The following is a 17,668-nucleotide window of genomic DNA, read 5'->3' on the forward strand; positions in this document are numbered from 1 at the left end:
ATTTTCTCGACAACTGATCTATCAAAATTAAGTATACAGATTATTAGAATATTACACAGATTTTATGTTTAATAATCCTTAGTTGTATAAATTATTTGATGTTATGTAGACAAAATTTAAAATTCAATTGAGGTTTATTAAAGTAATAATTTATTTACAGTCGATAACATAGACAAATTCAACAGTTGGATAAAGTAAGAGTGCCTACAGTTGGTAAATACTCTATTCTACATATATCATAACGAGATGGCGTGCGTAGGTCAAAATTCTGATATTGTCAGCGCTCGGTGCCAGGCAATACGACATCTCGTGATTCTCTATCGTTGTAGCACAACGCTGTTTGTTTCCATGAGTCGCGTTACGATCGTGGAAGATTGATTTTCGCTCAGTATCCACGTTTTTCAAAGCTGTTCAGTGTTCCGTAGCGAAATGTATTCAATGTGCGGTTTAGTGTTTCTCGTATACCCTTCGAATAAATCAAAGACAGTGTCTCGTCTAACCATGATCGTGTTATAATTTACATAGGAGATCTATGACCGCTGGATTAAGTACTTGCAGCTATGTTCAACCTCTACACGCGATAAGCCCGCGTGGCACAAATTATTGTTCCTTATTTTCAACTTTTTCAACTTGTGATACTAATTACAAATAACGACAATAACGTTTTAAAGATTCATTAGTGAACCTGATACCGACTTCGAATTCATGTTCCAAAGGTAAGCTTGGTTAATTAGTACTTTCTAATTGCTAATTAGTTCCTGGTCATGCGGAGTTTGCAAAATCAGTGCTGGGATTGTGACGTAGACTTGGTTTACGTAAATAAGCGATTGGGCATATGTCAAAATTTGATTTTTCTTTTTTCTTCCTTAAATGAAGTCACATGTTTAATGTATCGATAAGGTAAAAATTTGAAGTTTAAATAATCTGACAGGTGAATTCGAAGATATTGTTAAGAAAACAAAAATGATGATTATAAAGATGATAGACGCTGCATAATGCCGCAGCATGTGCTTGAAATAGGACACCAAATGATCGATTACTTTATTCCAATAGGCCTTTCCCTGCTCTAATTCGTCAGTTCGAATGATACGGAGAAATATTAACGGCAACAAAGTTTCAGAAACAATGATTATGATATTGTCTAAATTCTAAATCATTGGCAAAATTTTTAAATTTTAAATTTACGAAATTTAAAAGTTTCTAAGGTTCCTAGCTCCCTCCAAAATATCCTAGTTACACTAATGGTTTAATCAACATTCCTCCTCCTCCATTTGTAATCGCCGTGTTATATAAAAACACTTGTTAAAATAACTTTACCTTTCACTGGAGTTGGTACATAGATACGCGATAAGAAATATAATACTTTTATATTATAAAGAAAGATAAGCGGAAATAACTGTCACTGAGAGATTAATATGATTAAGTGTACATATTTACAATGAAGAATTCGCTCTTTGAGTAGATAAAAAATATTACAATGGCGATATTAATGTGCGTTTTATAATATACCAAAATTTTGAACAATTATAACTTTTTTAAAAATTTATTATTGATTGAATTTTAAAAGATTGTGTTTGATCTATTAATTACTTTAAATATTATTCAGTATGAATAACTTTTGATTTAGATATGTCATTGTATGTAATCATTACTTATACTATAATGAGTCTTTTGACTGTATAATCGTAAACTTGGTAACCTTTGTCCTTGTCTGAAGTTTGAATAAGTCATTTAAACTAACGATAACACAAAGGTATCTCTTTAAATAATCCGAATAAAAATTATGGAACTAAAAATAGAAATTTATTATTGTATTTTGTACTTTGTGCTGCATTTATTATTGTATTTTGATTACAAAATAATTTTATGAAAGAGCTAAGATCTACATAACTTAAATTTATAATTTATAGATTTTTGTTCAAATAATATATTTATTTTTATATCTTCTCAACTTTTATTTTATTTTTTTTTTTTTCACTTTGTTAATGAAATATTTTCTTTTCTGTTAGATAGTGTAGAAAAGAATGGCTCGTCACGGCATCGAAAGGTCCTTGCATTCGCCTCAATCGATGCACCCAGACACCTCGAGCCCTAACGCAACTGCCATCACGGAATTGGTACCTTTGGAATCAGCAACATGTACTGACAAGGTCAATGCCAACAGTACAGGAAGTGCATCGGATACCGTACCGTCACCCTCGATATCCTCTTCCTGCGACTCCCGTATTCCACGTCCCTCGCTCTCGAGTCTGCGCCGCTCGGCCAGTATGCGCATGCGCGGTGAACGAATTTCACCTAACCAACCACCACCACCACCACCACCACCCAGTACCGCGGCGAACGCGGCCCTGAATAGACGTTGTCAGTGTTCTCGTCGGTCTAACCTTCTGCAACACCATCATCTGGACCATCAAATTTTTCCAGTCATCACGGAGAATGGAAGTGATTCACCTCGACAACGATCTCTCGTAAGTAATACTCTAATTGATTGTTTAAAGGGGGATTTGAATCAGAGTTTCTTAGATACGTACTACGCCGTATTCGTTCGATGCAGATCGCAGATGCGGGCTGACATTTCTCTTATTGACTTCACTGTTGAAATTTCGTTTTTATGGGAGATTTGTGGTTGAGGGAAGGGGTAATGATTTTAACAGAGTCTTTGAATATTTTTATTTTGGTATAGAATGTTATAGTGATATTGTTCGTATAAAATAATTGCATGTTCTGGTAAACATATGTGGATAATTACTGTGTTTTGAAATTTGTGTATATTTAAACTGAAATTTAAGATTATTAATATATATCTAATGTAGTTATTAATTAATATATTCAATATCATATAAATTGTATTGGATTCAAAATATTTCTTTAAATTTTCTAATTGTTTTTACTTTTACATAATATTTTTAATTTATAATATAGAAAATTTCTTATTATTATCAATCAATGGAAAAAATTCACTTTGGATTTCAAACTTCGATTTAAATAGCACGAAGAAAGAACAAAGTAAACAGAACTTCTCTTGTAAGTTTTGATGGTTCACATAAGTTGATAAATATAGGCAGTTTGCCAGAGCCAAGTCTCTTTTAATATCACTGTAACAGTTTATACGATACGCTCCTTCGACGTGAAAATTGGTAGTCAGATACGAAATCACTTTGACCCATAATAATTTATTATAATTATATATAAAATTGAAAATATATTTAAGTATAATAACGTGTGAAGGTTTCGATGAAAAAACTGTAAATTATACGACTGTGAAACTTTGAGTTTTGTAATGGTTAACAATAAAATGCCTGTTTTGTAATATGTTAAGAAAGTGTACATATGTACATACACTTAAATTTATATAGTTCAATTGTTCAAAATAATAGGTTAGATAAATAAGAAAGACGCGTGCAACAATGAAAAGATGACTGGCGCTTAGCTCGGCGGATTTTGAATTATTAAGTGTACCTGGGTTCGAGTAGCCACGATGGGGTGTCCTGACCTTCCACAAACCAAAGCGTCGGCGCAGAAGCTTCTTCGCTACTTTTGCTCAACTAAAGAATAGTCTCTTATCTTTTCACTAGTGAGGTCTTTGATTTTTTCTTACATTCAAACTACATATTGAGGACAGAAGAAAGCTTCTCTTAAGCTTTTAAGCCTTAGGCCCTAAGGTGAACCACCTTTAGATCAACTATGTATGAAAGGGCAAATCATTCTTATGCTTCGAGCTACCACCTTAGTGTACACGTTAGAGACATTATTCATTAGGTATTGACCGTTCCAAGAGAATTCTCGAATTTTTGAATTCTGCAGTTTTTTTTACTTAATTTTCTAATCCGAGCAAAGGGTTTAACAAACCCATTGTTTATTGTCCAGAGTCTTTCATTGACACCGGCGAGGCCGCGATCTGGATACGCGGCCTCTGGAGGATCTAGTACCGGAATTGCCGATGACAGTGACGCGGAAAGTGTAAAAAGTTATGGAAGTGCCTGCAGCACCGCAAGCGCCTGTGATCATGCTACCTTCGCTCTCAATGGTACCACATGGTCAGGTAGATCAAGAAAATACGTTGTTCATTGTTCAAACCATAGCGGTGACAATGAACAATATCTCACGCCAACGCAGAGGGCTGCTAGACAAGTTAGAAAATTCCAGGTTCGAATCGCATTGAAAAATAATTTAGGTCGCGTTTAGAAATATTGCTAAACCTATTTTCCTTTGTATAGGCTTTACTGAAAGAAGCCAAAAAAGAAATAGAAGAAAAAGATCAGGAAATCTTTCGTTTAACGAAAGAAGTGGTAGAGTTAAGATTATATAAGGCGGCTTTGAACAGTCCAGACGAGAGGACGGACAGCAGTGATGCGCTTACCGTACGAGAAAATAACCCTTTCTCACCAGAATCACCGAGCAAAGATTTACCAGATGAAAGTGTATTGCAGAAAATTACTAGTCCAGCTACACCCGAAAAACGCGTTCATTCTGATTTACCTTCCTCTCTGGCGGACTCTGGTCACTTTGAAGATGGATCCGTCCATTCGAAAGATTCTGTGTTTCTACCGGAAGCGCAACAAGAGACGCATGCTGCTACGACGACTAAGGTTCAAGATGAGACCGCGTCAGAACCATTTAGGTCGGCCACAGAGACTCCGGAAAGAGATGAGGAGAGACGTAAATTGGTTAATTTGTATGAAAGTAGGATTGAAGAGATGCATAGAAGACACGTTGATGAGCTGCAGGAACTGAAGCAGAAACATAATGATAAGGTATGTTTATAGATAGAGAAGTTGTATAGGGTGCAACGTATGGAGTTTGATAGGTTTATAGCGTAATAAGTCATGCCTAGTTTTTTTATGATAAATGTTTAAAAAGAATTAATGCCTCCATCCCAGGGTAAAATCCTAAAATATTATATTAATAAAAAGCATATTCATAAAAGAATTAATTTCATTAACAGTATTAATTTTCCCCTGTGGCTGGGGGTTAGAATACAGCCACGGTATCCCCTGCCTGTCGTAAGAGGCGACTAAAAGGGGATTGATGAGGGAATGCGTTTCTCTTATGATAGCGGACCATCATGATCCTGGCGTTTAATATTGTTGGTGAACTCAGTTGTTTCGAATTCTAGGTTGAAAGTTTACTGAATCAATTGGCTGAAATAAATACCCGTTACTGTGAAGTGAGACCTTCTGTCGACACTGCAGAGGCTCGAGCACGTGAATTAGAGGCGGAATTAGAGGCTGTGAAAGCGGAACTCGCTGAACAAAAGACTTTGTTAAATGAACAAGAAGAGAGAAATAAACAAATGTACCTGAAAATGTATGCCAAAGGTCAGGAGGCTGCGCGTATAGAACAAGCTGATCAGGTATGACAATAGTATTAAATAAATTAATAAATTATTTGTTTTTTATTTGTAAGTATATTCTGATATAGGTTCTGATATTGTTACGTTCCCGTCGTCGAAAATTTCCTTATTTAAAAAAGGCCCAGCTACAACGTTGAATATTGTCTATTTTCAATTTATAATAATAATTCGTTTTTTTGAATGCAATTATAGATACTAGAGCATGCTTATCAAACACCACCAAAGGTTACCGTCGCAGAACTACTTCAGCAATTAACGATTACACAGGCAGAATTAGAAAATATCAAGGTAAATGTTTTTATTCCTGTTGTTACTAATATTAGATATATTGCCTTGTAAAACATGAAATACGATTCCTTGGCTGATATCGTTAATGACCGAGGCTTTATCTTTACGCCTATATAAAACAGCATGAAGTTTCTACTAAAACTTATTAAAGTACATTACTAACGGTAATAATTTATCTAATTATTTGTAAAAGCAAAATATAAAAGATAGTTATTATTAATCATTTATGAGTATTGATAATTCATCGCATTGCGGATATTTAATTTAGAAATATTCATTGGCGTAACTGCATTGGGTGCGAGGGTACCTGCCCTCGCAAACTTCCGAAAATTGGATATTAAAAATCTTCAAAAAATCCTAGTTACGTCAATGTCAATATTATTTAATTACTAAGTAATAGTACATAACGGTACATAAATTATTTGTACGTTTGATTTTTGAAAAGTTTTTTAATAATATTTTGAATTCTAAAGATTTGTTAGCTTCGAATAGTTAACAATATGAAATAAAAATGAATAGTACAAAATAATTGAAGTACATGAGAATGATTCGGTGATCACTGTCTGTGCATCTCTGTAGTTTTCAAATCTCTTGTACTAATGATGTGCCACTTTTTTTGGTCGCCGCTCACACTCCAGGACACAAGCTACTCGCCTGAACCTCACATTTCAGCCGATCGTAGCCACAGTTTATTAAGTGCTCAGGAGGCTGTTTCTCTCTGGCTCCTTGGCACACGTAAGGTCTGTATTTCCGCTGAACCGCCACGTGATGCAATTCTCATCCACTGTTTAAGCATTAATGTACAGAATCGAGCACGGTAAGCATCCTTAAGAAAAACGGTGACGGGAAAAGGAGACCTTAAGCTCAAAATTCGAAAATTCCAAAATCTAAATTTCTGTAAACATTTACAGACGAGTAGTGGAATTTTTTTCCTTAAAAAACCATTTTCCCTAAAGAAGCCTATCATGTTCGGCACTGTACATACATGTTCACATACATTTTCATTCTTTTTTCCCGTCTATTTCTGTTTTGAATAAATTTTGTTGCAGAGTATTGTATGTATTTTCATTGTTGTTACATAAAATGTCTGTATTTCTATATTTTGAAATCAAGAAATTTATTGATATTTGTATTGTGTATAATGTTTTGATTCATTGTTGTAAATGATAGCTGTTTGATTACATGTTTCGGAAAATTATGTTGTATATATATTCTATTTCTCAAGCATGGCGTTAATACCAAATAAGTGTAGCACAATGACAGATATGTAATCTGAAATGTGCACATTAAATCTTCCTTATAAAAGTAGTATATGTATAAAGAATATTTATATCCGTCTAATCTAAATGTATAGATTAACTGAATCTCTATTTATACATTGGCGTAATTAAAATTTTTGTCGGGGTGAGCCAAAATGTTTATTATTATTTCACGAGAAGAATTTTGAAATTTTTAATTTTCAGAATTTTAATTTTTTGGGATTTAAAAATTTTTTAATTGTAATTTTTGTAATTTTAGAATTGTGAACATGGTCCCTACATAGTTACGCCATTGTATTTATATTTAATCGGTCAAAAATCTACTTTTATGATCATTGTTACTATTCATACACTCATATTAATATACCATTATTCATTCATCTAAATTTACTATAAAATATTGATACTGAATGATATTTCAATGTAAATCAAATCCTACATTTACTATGTGTCCAAATCATCAGTTCTATCATTTCATGAATAAATTCAGTCTTTCCATTAAAATGATAATTCATATATTTAGATAGCGAACATAGTGGCAAGAATTGGCTTCACGTGCTCTCATTTATGAGTTACAAGGTTTATCTAAGAGAATGTATTAATATTAAATGCTTCGCCACAGTGACTGCATGTCAATTACTAAACACGAATGTAGTTGGTTTGTTCTCTTATACAGTATTATTAGGTTCGAAAAGACTTTTATGTGCGCTTGGAAGAAACAGCCTCTTATTTATTATTCTTCAGTTAATGTAAGTTTGCACGTGCTTAAGCATCACATGCTCGCACCGTCACACATTGTAGAAAAATTAGATCCAGAAAAGAATAACTGTTTAATTCACAGCTGCACCTTATGTATTTTTTCACACATCGAATTTATTGTGTCTGGATCTAATCAACACAATATACATATGTTATTTGAAACACGATACACAGGATACATAATTATTGGCGTAAATAGGCAGGGGGCAGGATGGGCCTGATTCCCCAAAAGGTGAATTGACCCCTTTAACTTTATACGATTTCAGAATTTCGGTATTAAAAAATTTCAATTTCCCTAAGTTCCAGATTTTCGAAATTTTAAAATTCAAAAATTTCCAATTTTCTAATGGACCTACTCCACTGCATCCAAAAATCCTAGTTATGCCAATGAGAGTAACACACGAATAAATAGTTATTAACAAAATCATTATTAACATGAATTTGTTCAACAGGCAATGTATCGTCGTATCGTAGAAGCAAGGAGTAATCAAGGTGCCCTTGATCCAGAGATAACATTACAGTTCCTAAAATCAGCTATCTATTATTTTCTAACTGACAAAGAAAATCATCACGGTCATCTTAATGCTATCGAAAGCATCCTGGGATTCAGTGAAGCTGAAAAGCACAATATTGATAAAATTTACAGATCATCGAGAAAGTAACGCATTATAAAGTTTTTTAATTAATTTCAGTACACAGATGAACTAACAGCAGAAGCAGTTTATGAATCATGTTTTAATCAAATTTAACATATAAATTGAGATTTGTATGTTTTATTAATTTAACAAAGTATACCTTTTTCATAACATATATTAGCAATTAAATAAGTTAATTACGATTAAAAGGCTGATATCTTCCAAAATTATAATACAAATACTTTTTAATTTACAGTTGCACGTTAAAAATAAAAATTATTAAAAAGAGAAAGATTTAAAAGCATGCAAGGATAAAAATTAATTAAATATCTTCTATATCTGTTGGTGCACTTTCGACATAAACTGCATATAAAACACAAAATTCATTACGAATGTATTGAAATATGTAATGTGTTTAGACTAGCGCATTATAATATATTTAAAAAATGTTACAGCATTTTATATTGTTTTTATTATTTATGAACAACAATTTGTAGCATTGCAGTATTTTTAAACATATATTAAGTAACAATATTTTATATAGTTTATCTTATTAAATTATGTAATTAAGATCTAATTGCAGTTTCCAAAGTATTAGAAATGTAATATAATTTTAAATTTGAAAACGTGTCTCGCAAAATGTAAAAATATTATGCAAATTGCATTATAACAGATCGCATAGAGCCAAGCATCAAATTAATTTTTTCTTAGTAAAATTTTATTAAATTATTGAATTGTTTAAACAAAATCGTGATTCGGCATGTATGTATATATATCAGTAAGGATAAAATACAGAAAATGATTTAATCTTTTGCATTGGATTTCAAATTGTTAGCTGACATCATGTAAAATATTGAACAGTTTTTATACACGCTAATATCATATATACACATGTGTTACAGATTATTAATATAAGTAAATTATATTGATATCAAAAGAAAAAAATATGAAAGTATCTGAGGTAAATGTATATACTTTATGTATTCCAATGCAAAAGACTAATTATATTCACTTATTCGTGCTAAAAAGAAAATGTTCTGATAAGAAGCAAAATGTAGGTATACATGTGCATAAATTTTCAATTTAATTAATCATACGTTGCGGCACTATTTAAATCTTTAAATATGAATTGTATACGTATATCTGTTACGAAGGAATACATGTTATATATAAATACTATAGTTAATACCAGTTTGAATATATAACGTCCAGATAAGGAAACAATTTGGAGACTGAGGGAAAATATCTTGCCTTTTTATCTGCCTGTTGTGTCAAGCTAAGTGTCACGAAAGAATATTATAATGTATTTATGATCATGAAAAAAGATTTATAGCACATTTATTATATATAGCTGTTATAACTCTATTTCACTTATTAAACATATATAAATATGTTGCTTATTTCATGGCTGTTGAGCAATATTTTTCCATTGGAAATTAGATGTTAAAATCCTAACTTTATTGGAATTATGTTTTCATAATATAAAGAATTTAGATAATTTTGTGTATAATCAAAGGATCCATATCAACACGCAGTAATTTAATTGTTAATAATTAATAATGCTTGGCTAGTGGGGATGACGAGGTCGGGTGGAGCCCGAGAAAGTCTGGCGAGATCGGTCGATGACCCGAAAGGATCTTCTACATGAGTGTTTGAGATTTTTAAACTCGCGTTTGAACTTCCAGCTTTAGGCTTCAGGTCGGATCAAAAACACTTGGATGAGATTGGGAAGAGCCCGACGAACATATCTTCCGATACACGAAAGGTCATTCGAAACCGAACATTCGTATTGTAAATATGTATCGAGCTCTATACTTCTGGTCTCCCAGCCATTTGTGTCCCATTCCTTACGATCTCGCTTGAAGCTTACTACCCGCACATCCCTCTTGGCTTAAAGTTGAAGTATCACACTCAGGGTAATATTCAATTTTTATTTTTATGTATGAAAACATAACTTCCAAATACTTTTGTTATCTAAAACTATAATTCAACCATATTTTATGTACACCACAAAGAACTAATGTGAAAATAGAATTTAAAGAAATATTCTCATCTCGAATTAAAACATGTATATAATTGTTCCAAGTTCCTTTCATATAACTGAGCCTATAGATTTAAGTTAATGATTCAGTTTCTATATTAATTTATGTAATAAGGTTGACATAATAGAAACCACATACATGTATTCATAAATGAGGGCCTTTTATATTTTTATCTATTATACAATTGTGTTTTTTATAAGTAGTTCTGATAGTTATCTGAAAGGTGTGTAGTTATAAAATATTACACTACTTGCTTCGCAAAGATGAATGTGTTTAATGCTATAATTATATAACATCACGGTTATGAATAAAGTCTATAAAATTAGCATATAAATATTGTGTAATTATAGAATTTATTTTTATAAGTATTTTATGGAAAATATGGAAATTTTATGTAAAGCGTCCAGCACAGTAGGTTTTCCTAGGGAACCTTATCATGCTTTGTACTTAAAAAGGAACGGAAGTATGAAGAAAAATTTATTGAACAATAGTTAATTTGTTTTGAAAATTTTTATGAAAGAATTGTAAGATACAAGATGTGTATATTACTTCTTTCCTGCTATAATAATACCATCATACTTCTGTTGGAACCATTTCATTGCATCTTCTTTAGTAAGTCTGTGTTGGAAACCGACTTTTCCAGTTTTCCTTCTCCTATGAGCTACGTTAAAACCTGCGCATAGACAATTAAAGATAAACATTTTTATGACGAAGTATTATACAATATATTGGCGTAACTAGTTACGCCACGGAAAATATAAATCACTTATTCGATTATAAAGTGTAGCCCCAATTGAGTAACACACCCAGTAGAGAGAAGTGGGCATGGGTTGCAAATATGAAGCACTATTCTTTAGCACACTTTTTACAAAAATAATAGATACAACCTCTTACAGTAATATCTGTGTTAAATGTGCATATACTCAATTTTATGATGTCTTTATGAAGTTAAACTAACCTGGGCGTCCAAGTACAACATAGAAGTCTAATCCATAAATACCAATGCTTGGGTCATACTTAATTCCTAAGTCAATATGTTCTTGGATACCAAAACCGAAATTTCCAGTACCGGAAAAATTCTCCTTTCTCAGTTCATATTCTCGGACCTATAAATAATAAATAATTTTACAAGGGAAACTTAGGAACTAATCTTTATCAATGTGAAATGAAATTTCGTGTGATGTTAATTCTACGGAAATTAATCTCGGATGGCGAACTAATAATAAAACAAAAAATCTATTTAAGATTTGAAAAAATCATATTAAAAGATATTATTGACGTGCAATTGCGGCGAGACGATTAACGTATAAATGTATTATGAAACTAAATTATCACACTGAATTTCATTGAAATTTCCAAGAATCATTACAGACATATGTTAATGCTTAAATAGTTATACCACAATGATTAATAATTACTTTCAGTCCTCTTTCCAGAATTTCTTCTGCTTTAGCGCCTCGCACAGTACAGTGTACAGCTATTTTTTCATTACGACGTATACCGAAAGAACGAACGGTATACCTTGCTTTGGAGAAAACTGGTTGCTGTCCAGTTAATTGCTCCAATACCTACATTAAAATTGATTAGAATATTAAAATTGAATTATGTCTGATAACTTTAGAATTGTAATTTCGATAAATACCTTGGCAGCACGTGTGAGTCTGTCACCAGATTCACCTACACAAATATTCAAACAGAGTTTGCGAATGCGAACTTCACGCATCACATTTTTAGACGCGTCTTTCGGCTCCTTTTTCAATTTTTTTGTGGTCTTCTTTTCGACCTTTTTCTCAGTGGGTTTCTTAGCATCCTGCAAACAATATTAATTTTTAACATTCAAGTGCAAATAAAAGATGTTCAAAGTATATTCTACAGTTAACTTATAATAATGGTAATTTATAAAATAGGAATATTCGACCATCTGTTGTATGTTGAAATAATTACATATTTGAAAATTCTATAATCTTGGAACAGATTTAAGTTACATTTGCGGTTATATACACGTTGGTCATATACCTCCTCTGTCACGTCAAAAATTACATATACACTTATTACATTTTCAAAGAAAGAATTTCATCAGTATTATATTAACAATGATTGTTTCATTATGGTATATTACATATATGTGTTTTATGTTTGATGCTATTGATATTTTAGGATTAAGAAGATTGTTTTCGAAGAAACGAAACATACACTCACCGCCATGATGAAGGAAAGAGGATGAAGCAACGCTGCACTCTACTGGTAAATGCTGGAACAAAATGAAAGTAGCCAAAGTAAGAAAAAGAAAATTCAAAATATATTAGGTGTACATCGATTATTGAAATTATTTTCGCGCTACTGATTATCTTTTATATTGATCAAGATAATCATAATAATGATAATGAGGAATTGAAAATTCATAAAACCAAGATATTTGTCTTATTTATCTTTATTTAAGTATTTGAAACATGTGTAAAACATTAATATATGAATTATACACATTCACGCAATTATAATTTTAAGAAACTCTTAAACATTGTTAATAAGATATACCTTTCCAATGTCACAGCGTCAAATTTTTGAGAACTTGGTCTCAAATTAGAAGGCAGATCATAATAAATTCACGATTACATCGTTTGTAATGAAATATAACACGTACGTATGTTATTATAATAAAGTGTTACAGGCTATTTTCGATAAAACTTATTAAGAAAATTTACTTTTCATTTGATTAAAAAAAAAATTATTTTCCTTACATTCTTATAAAGTTATAATATCCAAGGTTTGAAAATTAATTTTAAAAAGTTAATTTTTGAGAAAATAGCTTGTAATATATTATATGAACGATTTTATAATATGCGTATACATCTTCTATGAATATAACAAATATATTTTGTTAGATATTCGATATTCTATGTTTAAAACCCTAATCTTGTATAGTACATTTTAATATGATTAATTGATATAAGGCGATCGTGCAAAATGCTAGATTAAAGTTTTCTAAATTTTCTATACACAATTAGTGCAAGTATTATTTTAAAATAAATAGAAATATTATTGTGTAGGTGCAGTTGAACGAAGTACAGTTCACATTTTCTTTAATCCTTTGTTAAAACAGTATGATTCTTACGTAAATGTAATATTTATACGAGTTGTATATTAAATAACAGATATTACTATAAAAATAAACCTATAAACGCATGGAACAGTTAATAAAATTCAGTTTTCTATTGTTAAAAAAATATTAGTACGTATGTATCTAGGAACGTAGCTTTCGTGGTATTATTTTTTTACAATTCGTTGAATAACAAATTTTTTAATAGAAATTTGAAATATCTAAGAAATAGGTAAATGAATTGTTTTGTTCTTCCTGAGATGTCTATAGAAAATGTTAAAATAAAAAATGGTCAAGTAATTAAGAAAAGTGTAATATGCAATTATAGAATATTAAAAAGAATTTTACCATGATTAAAAAATTTAAAATTTCTATTTTGTAAAAGTACAATTATTTGCGAAATTATTAAAGAACACTTTCTCAATTCCTTCATAAATTTTTAATAGAGACTTTTACAGTAATTTATATAATATTCACAACATTAAGAAGTTTTTTCTAATGTAATACGTTTTTCAAAATCTCCCCCAAAAATTCATGCAATATTTTGCAAATATAAGGTGCAAAGATATAATAAACATATACTTTCTCTTTTCACAAGATAGAAAAAAATGGAAAAGTGCTACATGTATGATAAGGTTTACTGAAGAAGAGGTACGTAGACGAAATTGACGGTAATTCACGTGCTAGAATTACATATAAATACGTATGTCAAATTACAACAACATTGGTAACAATACGATGCAAATGCATACTAGAGAAATATAGTAAATATACAAGTTATATTAGAACAAGTGTAAGGGAAGTTCGAAGCAATTTGAGGAAATTGAAAAAAAATTGGGAAGAAATATAAGGAAGCTTAAATCCTGTTGAGCGTTTTTAATATTTTTGAACTTAAAAAAAGGCATGTCTCTAATATTATAAAAGATAAAAATGTAACACTACATATATGCACTCGATAACAAAATACAAAATCATGCGATTTTCATGAACTTATTTAATAAAATTTAAAAAAGAGAAGTATAGTAGTTAAAAGAAAATGCATCCCATATCAAGTATCATAACTTACTCGACATTACTGATTTGTCTTTTCGTATAATTTTCATTCTTTGTACAAACTTGCGCCCTCTGCACCCTCTCAATCTAGTGGATATCATCCTAATGCATTTATCATTTCCTAATGCAATCACATGTAGATAGCAATTGTGTCTTGTATAAATGTTTGTAACGATATAATATTAACATATATTTAATAATAAAATGACTTAAATAATATATGAATGATAATGATAATTCTAATGATTATAATATTCATTAGAATTCTGCTACACACAAATTATTAAAAAGATTAGAAAAAAAGTATTTATCAAAGAATAAAAGATTATATGTATATAACGAATAATAGTAGCTTACTATTCTTTATTTTATGCATAAAAACAAAAGATCATGAAATGAATTTTTGCAATGAAATTTGTAAAAGTTGTTAATAATAAAATGAAGGATTGTCTCTTTACTGGTACAGCGAGTTGTTCTGTGAGCGTAAATTCTAAGCAACCTGCTCGTATTTTACTTTGTTGATGTTGCTGGCTAAGCAACATGCTAGGAAAACGCCAACCAAAGGGTAGAAAGCCACACCGATTGCTATACCAGCAACCAGACCTATGTTGCTATTTATGAAGTCGAGCACACGGGTATAGCATCCCTGAAAATATAAATTTTCCTAATATATATAAATATACAGAAAAAGAAGTACAATAATAGAAAATACTATATTATGTAAAAGATGAAAAAAAAAAAATAGTTAAGATTGGGTGGTGATACGATAGTTTACATTAATAGTTTAGATAAATACTTTTTGAAATTAATCAAAGTAGTATAAATTGGCGCCTTTAATAGCAGTAGAGTGTGCGCGCATCTCATGATTAGAAAGCGCGCGTATCTATTTTCCACATTACCTGAGTATAAAATTGATTCGGATCGTAAGTTTTACACTGTTCAGTTGGCACTTTGCAACAAGATCGTGGAATTTCCTTTGGCGGAACCATTTTTAACCAATCGGTGTAGTCCCTATTACCACAGCATTGAAGCTGTAAATCAATTTAAGCTTTATCTGATTAAACTTATATTGATTCTATAAGACTCTTTATTCTATAGAACACGATCAATGTTCATAATTAATTTAGTTAAATTGAAAATTGCAGTAAGTTTAAATATGATTAATTGTAGCTAAATTAATCACTTACAGTAGATTGTATAGTGTCGATGTCAGCAGTTTTCCTTTCATTTTGTCCATATACAGCCATGGTATCGTTGAAATCTTGACCAAACTGATCATTTAAATTGGTACGATAAGCATAGATTGATGCACCAGCTCCAAGCTCCAATAATGTAACGACAGCTAAAAATGCGCCGTACTGCAAGCAAAATTATTTTTTTACTTCTTTCAATTAACTTTTCTGGGCAGGAATGCAACAACCACAAACCACTAGAATGAATCATGCCTTGTCACTATCGTATCGAGTAAGAATACATCGCGAGCACTCATGCGCCCTATAAGCAATTTTGTATTTGTACCCAATATAAAGTAGGTCCTTACCAGGTACAAAAGTGCTGGGTGACCATGGGTTGTGCAGCAACAGGCAAGTGTTGCTGTCAGGGTTAAAATCGCCCCTAAACATGCTAACGCCAATAAAGCTGCCCTTCCACTTTCTGCGCTTACATCAACGTAGTCGCGAAGTTCTATTCGCATCCAAATACCAATACACAACATCAGAATACCAAAGACCTAAGCAAAATTTAATTATATAATTAGTACAAATAGTGATTTAATTATTTTCTCTTATTTAAACTGATTTAAGTCACTTAAACCTAGATTTTTAATTCTTACTAGACATTATTGCATTTATTAGAAACTTTTATGATTCATTCAGGTGTGAGAGCACACTCTTAAAAAAGATCAACAATTTGGGAGATATTTCTTATCGAAGATTTGTAACATGAACAGATGGTTCATTTATAGCAATCGATTTGTGGAGAAAGTCCTGTATTGATATCAGTAGGAGCAGGATGTTGATAACAGAAATATTGATAAGAGTTACTTATGATATGTACACAGTGTTAAATTAAGTAACATATTTTGCATTAAAAATAGTAAAATTTCTTGAGACAAGATTTTACAAGATTTTATTAGCAAGTTTAGCGCTTCGTAAATGTATCCTCCATATCGACATTTAATTGGGCATATAATGTTACTTACTACGGTATATACATAGGTATACCGGAACATAAGGAGTATAGGCATATGTTGAAATATTAGGAGAGAGTAACAAGATCATGCTTACGTAACAAGATTTTTTTTCGATATTATTCGAACACGTTCCTGTTTTATAAGATTTTAACATTTCACTCAAACTTCTTTTTCAAATAATACAATTACAATAATAATTATATCATATAAAAAATACAGAACTGAACATTTTATTTTAATTATTTACTAGAATAGGTAATACTTTCGTAATCTTTTTTATTGATGTAATTAACCCTCGGACGACGGACCGTGGAGAAAGTCCGAATTTTCTTTATACATATAATTTATATAATTAAAATAATACTATAATGTTTATACTATATTATGAAAATGTTTTTATTTCCTTCCAACTAATTTTCGAATTCACAGTATTCTCCAATCATTTATAAACAATTTCCAAAACTCACCTCAAAATTAAAAAAAATCATATTTACATAATTATCTTCATTAAACATGAAGAATAAACATTAATTTAAAAAACAAAAGAAAAAATGAAATTTTAATAACAATACGATATTGACATGATAATACAGTATGCAACAGTTGGTTCAAAGGACATTCTCCTCATCTAAGACTCAAAATATGTCAAATTCGATTATATCATTAGAAACAATTCACTCACCCAAAAGACACAATTGAACAGCATCAGCAATGTCTTCATGCAAGCCATTGTGGCTACGGTTTCTAAACGTTTAGTCATTATTATATTCTCTTAGTTTATGATATTCTTCTGTCAATGACTCTTGGATGAAGTTTTTCGAAAATGTACTACGCACTACTCTCTTGAAACAAGTGAGAAGACGATCGATTTACAGCCGGGTTGCACGAGCTTACGTGTTGCGTGCGTGGCTTGCCCCACCAGTGGTGCATGCGCGCTGACCGGGTCACTTTATTCCCCTTGGTGGGTTATATTTTAATTTAGAACAAAATG

At 31.1% G+C, this 17,668-nt stretch overlaps 3 protein-coding genes across 9 annotated transcripts; 1 reads left to right on the top strand and 2 right to left on the bottom strand.

Annotated features, from left to right (window-relative positions):
• Positions 1-98: 98 nt before the first annotated feature.
• qtc (GRIP domain-containing protein quick-to-court) lies at positions 99-13,748 on the top strand. Of its 4 annotated transcripts, none has more exons than XM_034333476.2 (8): positions 99-716; positions 2,010-2,468; positions 3,868-4,146; positions 4,218-4,754; positions 5,117-5,353; positions 5,546-5,641; positions 6,280-6,381; positions 12,494-13,748. In XM_034333476.2, exons 2-8 carry the CDS (start codon positions 2,025-2,027, stop codon positions 12,497-12,499), a joined length of 1,701 nt encoding a protein of 566 aa, XP_034189367.1. In that variant the 5' UTR covers positions 99-716; positions 2,010-2,024; the 3' UTR covers positions 12,500-13,748. The 4 variants fall into 4 exon arrangements, with proteins under 4 accessions (XP_034189367.1, XP_034189365.1, XP_034189368.1 ...); XM_034333474.2 differs by lacking the exon at positions 12,494-13,748 and adding an exon at positions 8,112-10,989; XM_034333477.2 differs by lacking the exon at positions 6,280-6,381 and having other exon boundaries at positions 102-716.
• On the bottom strand, positions 10,828-12,584 carry RpL11 (ribosomal protein L11). 4 transcript variants are annotated; one of them, XM_034333483.2, is made up of 5 exons: positions 12,530-12,584; positions 11,979-12,146; positions 11,755-11,904; positions 11,295-11,442; positions 10,828-11,009 (listed from the first exon to the last, which is right to left on the bottom strand). In XM_034333483.2, exons 1-5 carry the CDS (start codon positions 12,539-12,541, stop codon positions 10,882-10,884), a joined length of 606 nt encoding a protein of 201 aa, XP_034189374.1. In that variant the 5' UTR covers positions 12,542-12,584; the 3' UTR covers positions 10,828-10,881. The 4 variants fall into 4 exon arrangements, with proteins under 4 accessions (XP_034189374.1, XP_034189375.1, XP_034189373.1 ...); XM_034333484.2 differs by having other exon boundaries at positions 12,536-12,558; XM_034333482.2 differs by lacking the exon at positions 12,530-12,584 and adding an exon at positions 12,322-12,363.
• A 20-nt stretch (positions 13,749-13,768) lies between the features above and the next one.
• Positions 13,769-17,600, bottom strand: LOC117608405 (tetraspanin-7). The gene is made up of 5 exons (XM_034333467.2): positions 17,360-17,600; positions 16,027-16,215; positions 15,674-15,844; positions 15,386-15,517; positions 13,769-15,132 (listed from the first exon to the last, which is right to left on the bottom strand). Exons 1-5 carry the CDS (start codon positions 17,435-17,437, stop codon positions 14,977-14,979), a joined length of 726 nt encoding a protein of 241 aa, XP_034189358.1. The 5' UTR covers positions 17,438-17,600; the 3' UTR covers positions 13,769-14,976.
• Between the last annotated feature and the right edge of the window lie 68 nt (positions 17,601-17,668).

Source organism: Osmia lignaria, chromosome 15 (assembly GCF_051020975.1).
Source record: "Osmia lignaria lignaria isolate PbOS001 chromosome 15, iyOsmLign1, whole genome shotgun sequence".
NCBI lineage: Eukaryota > Metazoa > Arthropoda > Insecta > Hymenoptera > Megachilidae > Osmia > Osmia lignaria.

What these genes read in the sequence shown, in the direction of transcription:
- qtc (XM_034333474.2), top strand. Translation starts at nt 2,025, where the DNA reads ATGGCTCGTCACGGCATCGAAAGGTCCTTGCATTCGCCTCAATCGATG. An exon ending in GACAAGTTAGAAAATTCCAG is followed by an intron (nt 4,147 to 4,217) that starts GTTCGAATCGCA and finishes TCCTTTGTATAG; the next exon opens with GCTTTACTGAAAGAAGCCAA. An exon ending in GGCTCCTTGGCACACGTAAG is followed by an intron (nt 6,382 to 8,111) that starts GTCTGTATTTCC and finishes TTTGTTCAACAG; the next exon opens with GCAATGTATCGTCGTATCGT.
- RpL11 (XM_034333482.2), bottom strand. Translation starts at nt 12,348, where the DNA reads ATGACCAACGTGTATATAACCGCAAAT. An exon ending in ACGTGTATATAACCGCAAAT is followed by an intron (nt 12,147 to 12,321) that starts GTAACTTAAATC and finishes TATTGTTTGCAG; the next exon opens with GATGCTAAGAAACCCACTGA. An exon ending in TGTTGTACTTGGACGCCCAG is followed by an intron (nt 11,010 to 11,294) that starts GTTAGTTTAACT and finishes GTCTATGCGCAG; the next exon opens with GTTTTAACGTAGCTCATAGG.
- LOC117608405 (XM_034333467.2), bottom strand. Translation starts at nt 17,437, where the DNA reads ATGACTAAACGTTTAGAAACCGTAGCCACAATGGCTTGCATGAAGACA. An exon ending in ACCCAGCACTTTTGTACCTG is followed by an intron (nt 15,845 to 16,026) that starts GTAAGGACCTAC and finishes TTTTGCTTGCAG; the next exon opens with TACGGCGCATTTTTAGCTGT. An exon ending in TCGACACTATACAATCTACT is followed by an intron (nt 15,518 to 15,673) that starts GTAAGTGATTAA and finishes ATTGATTTACAG; the next exon opens with CTTCAATGCTGTGGTAATAG.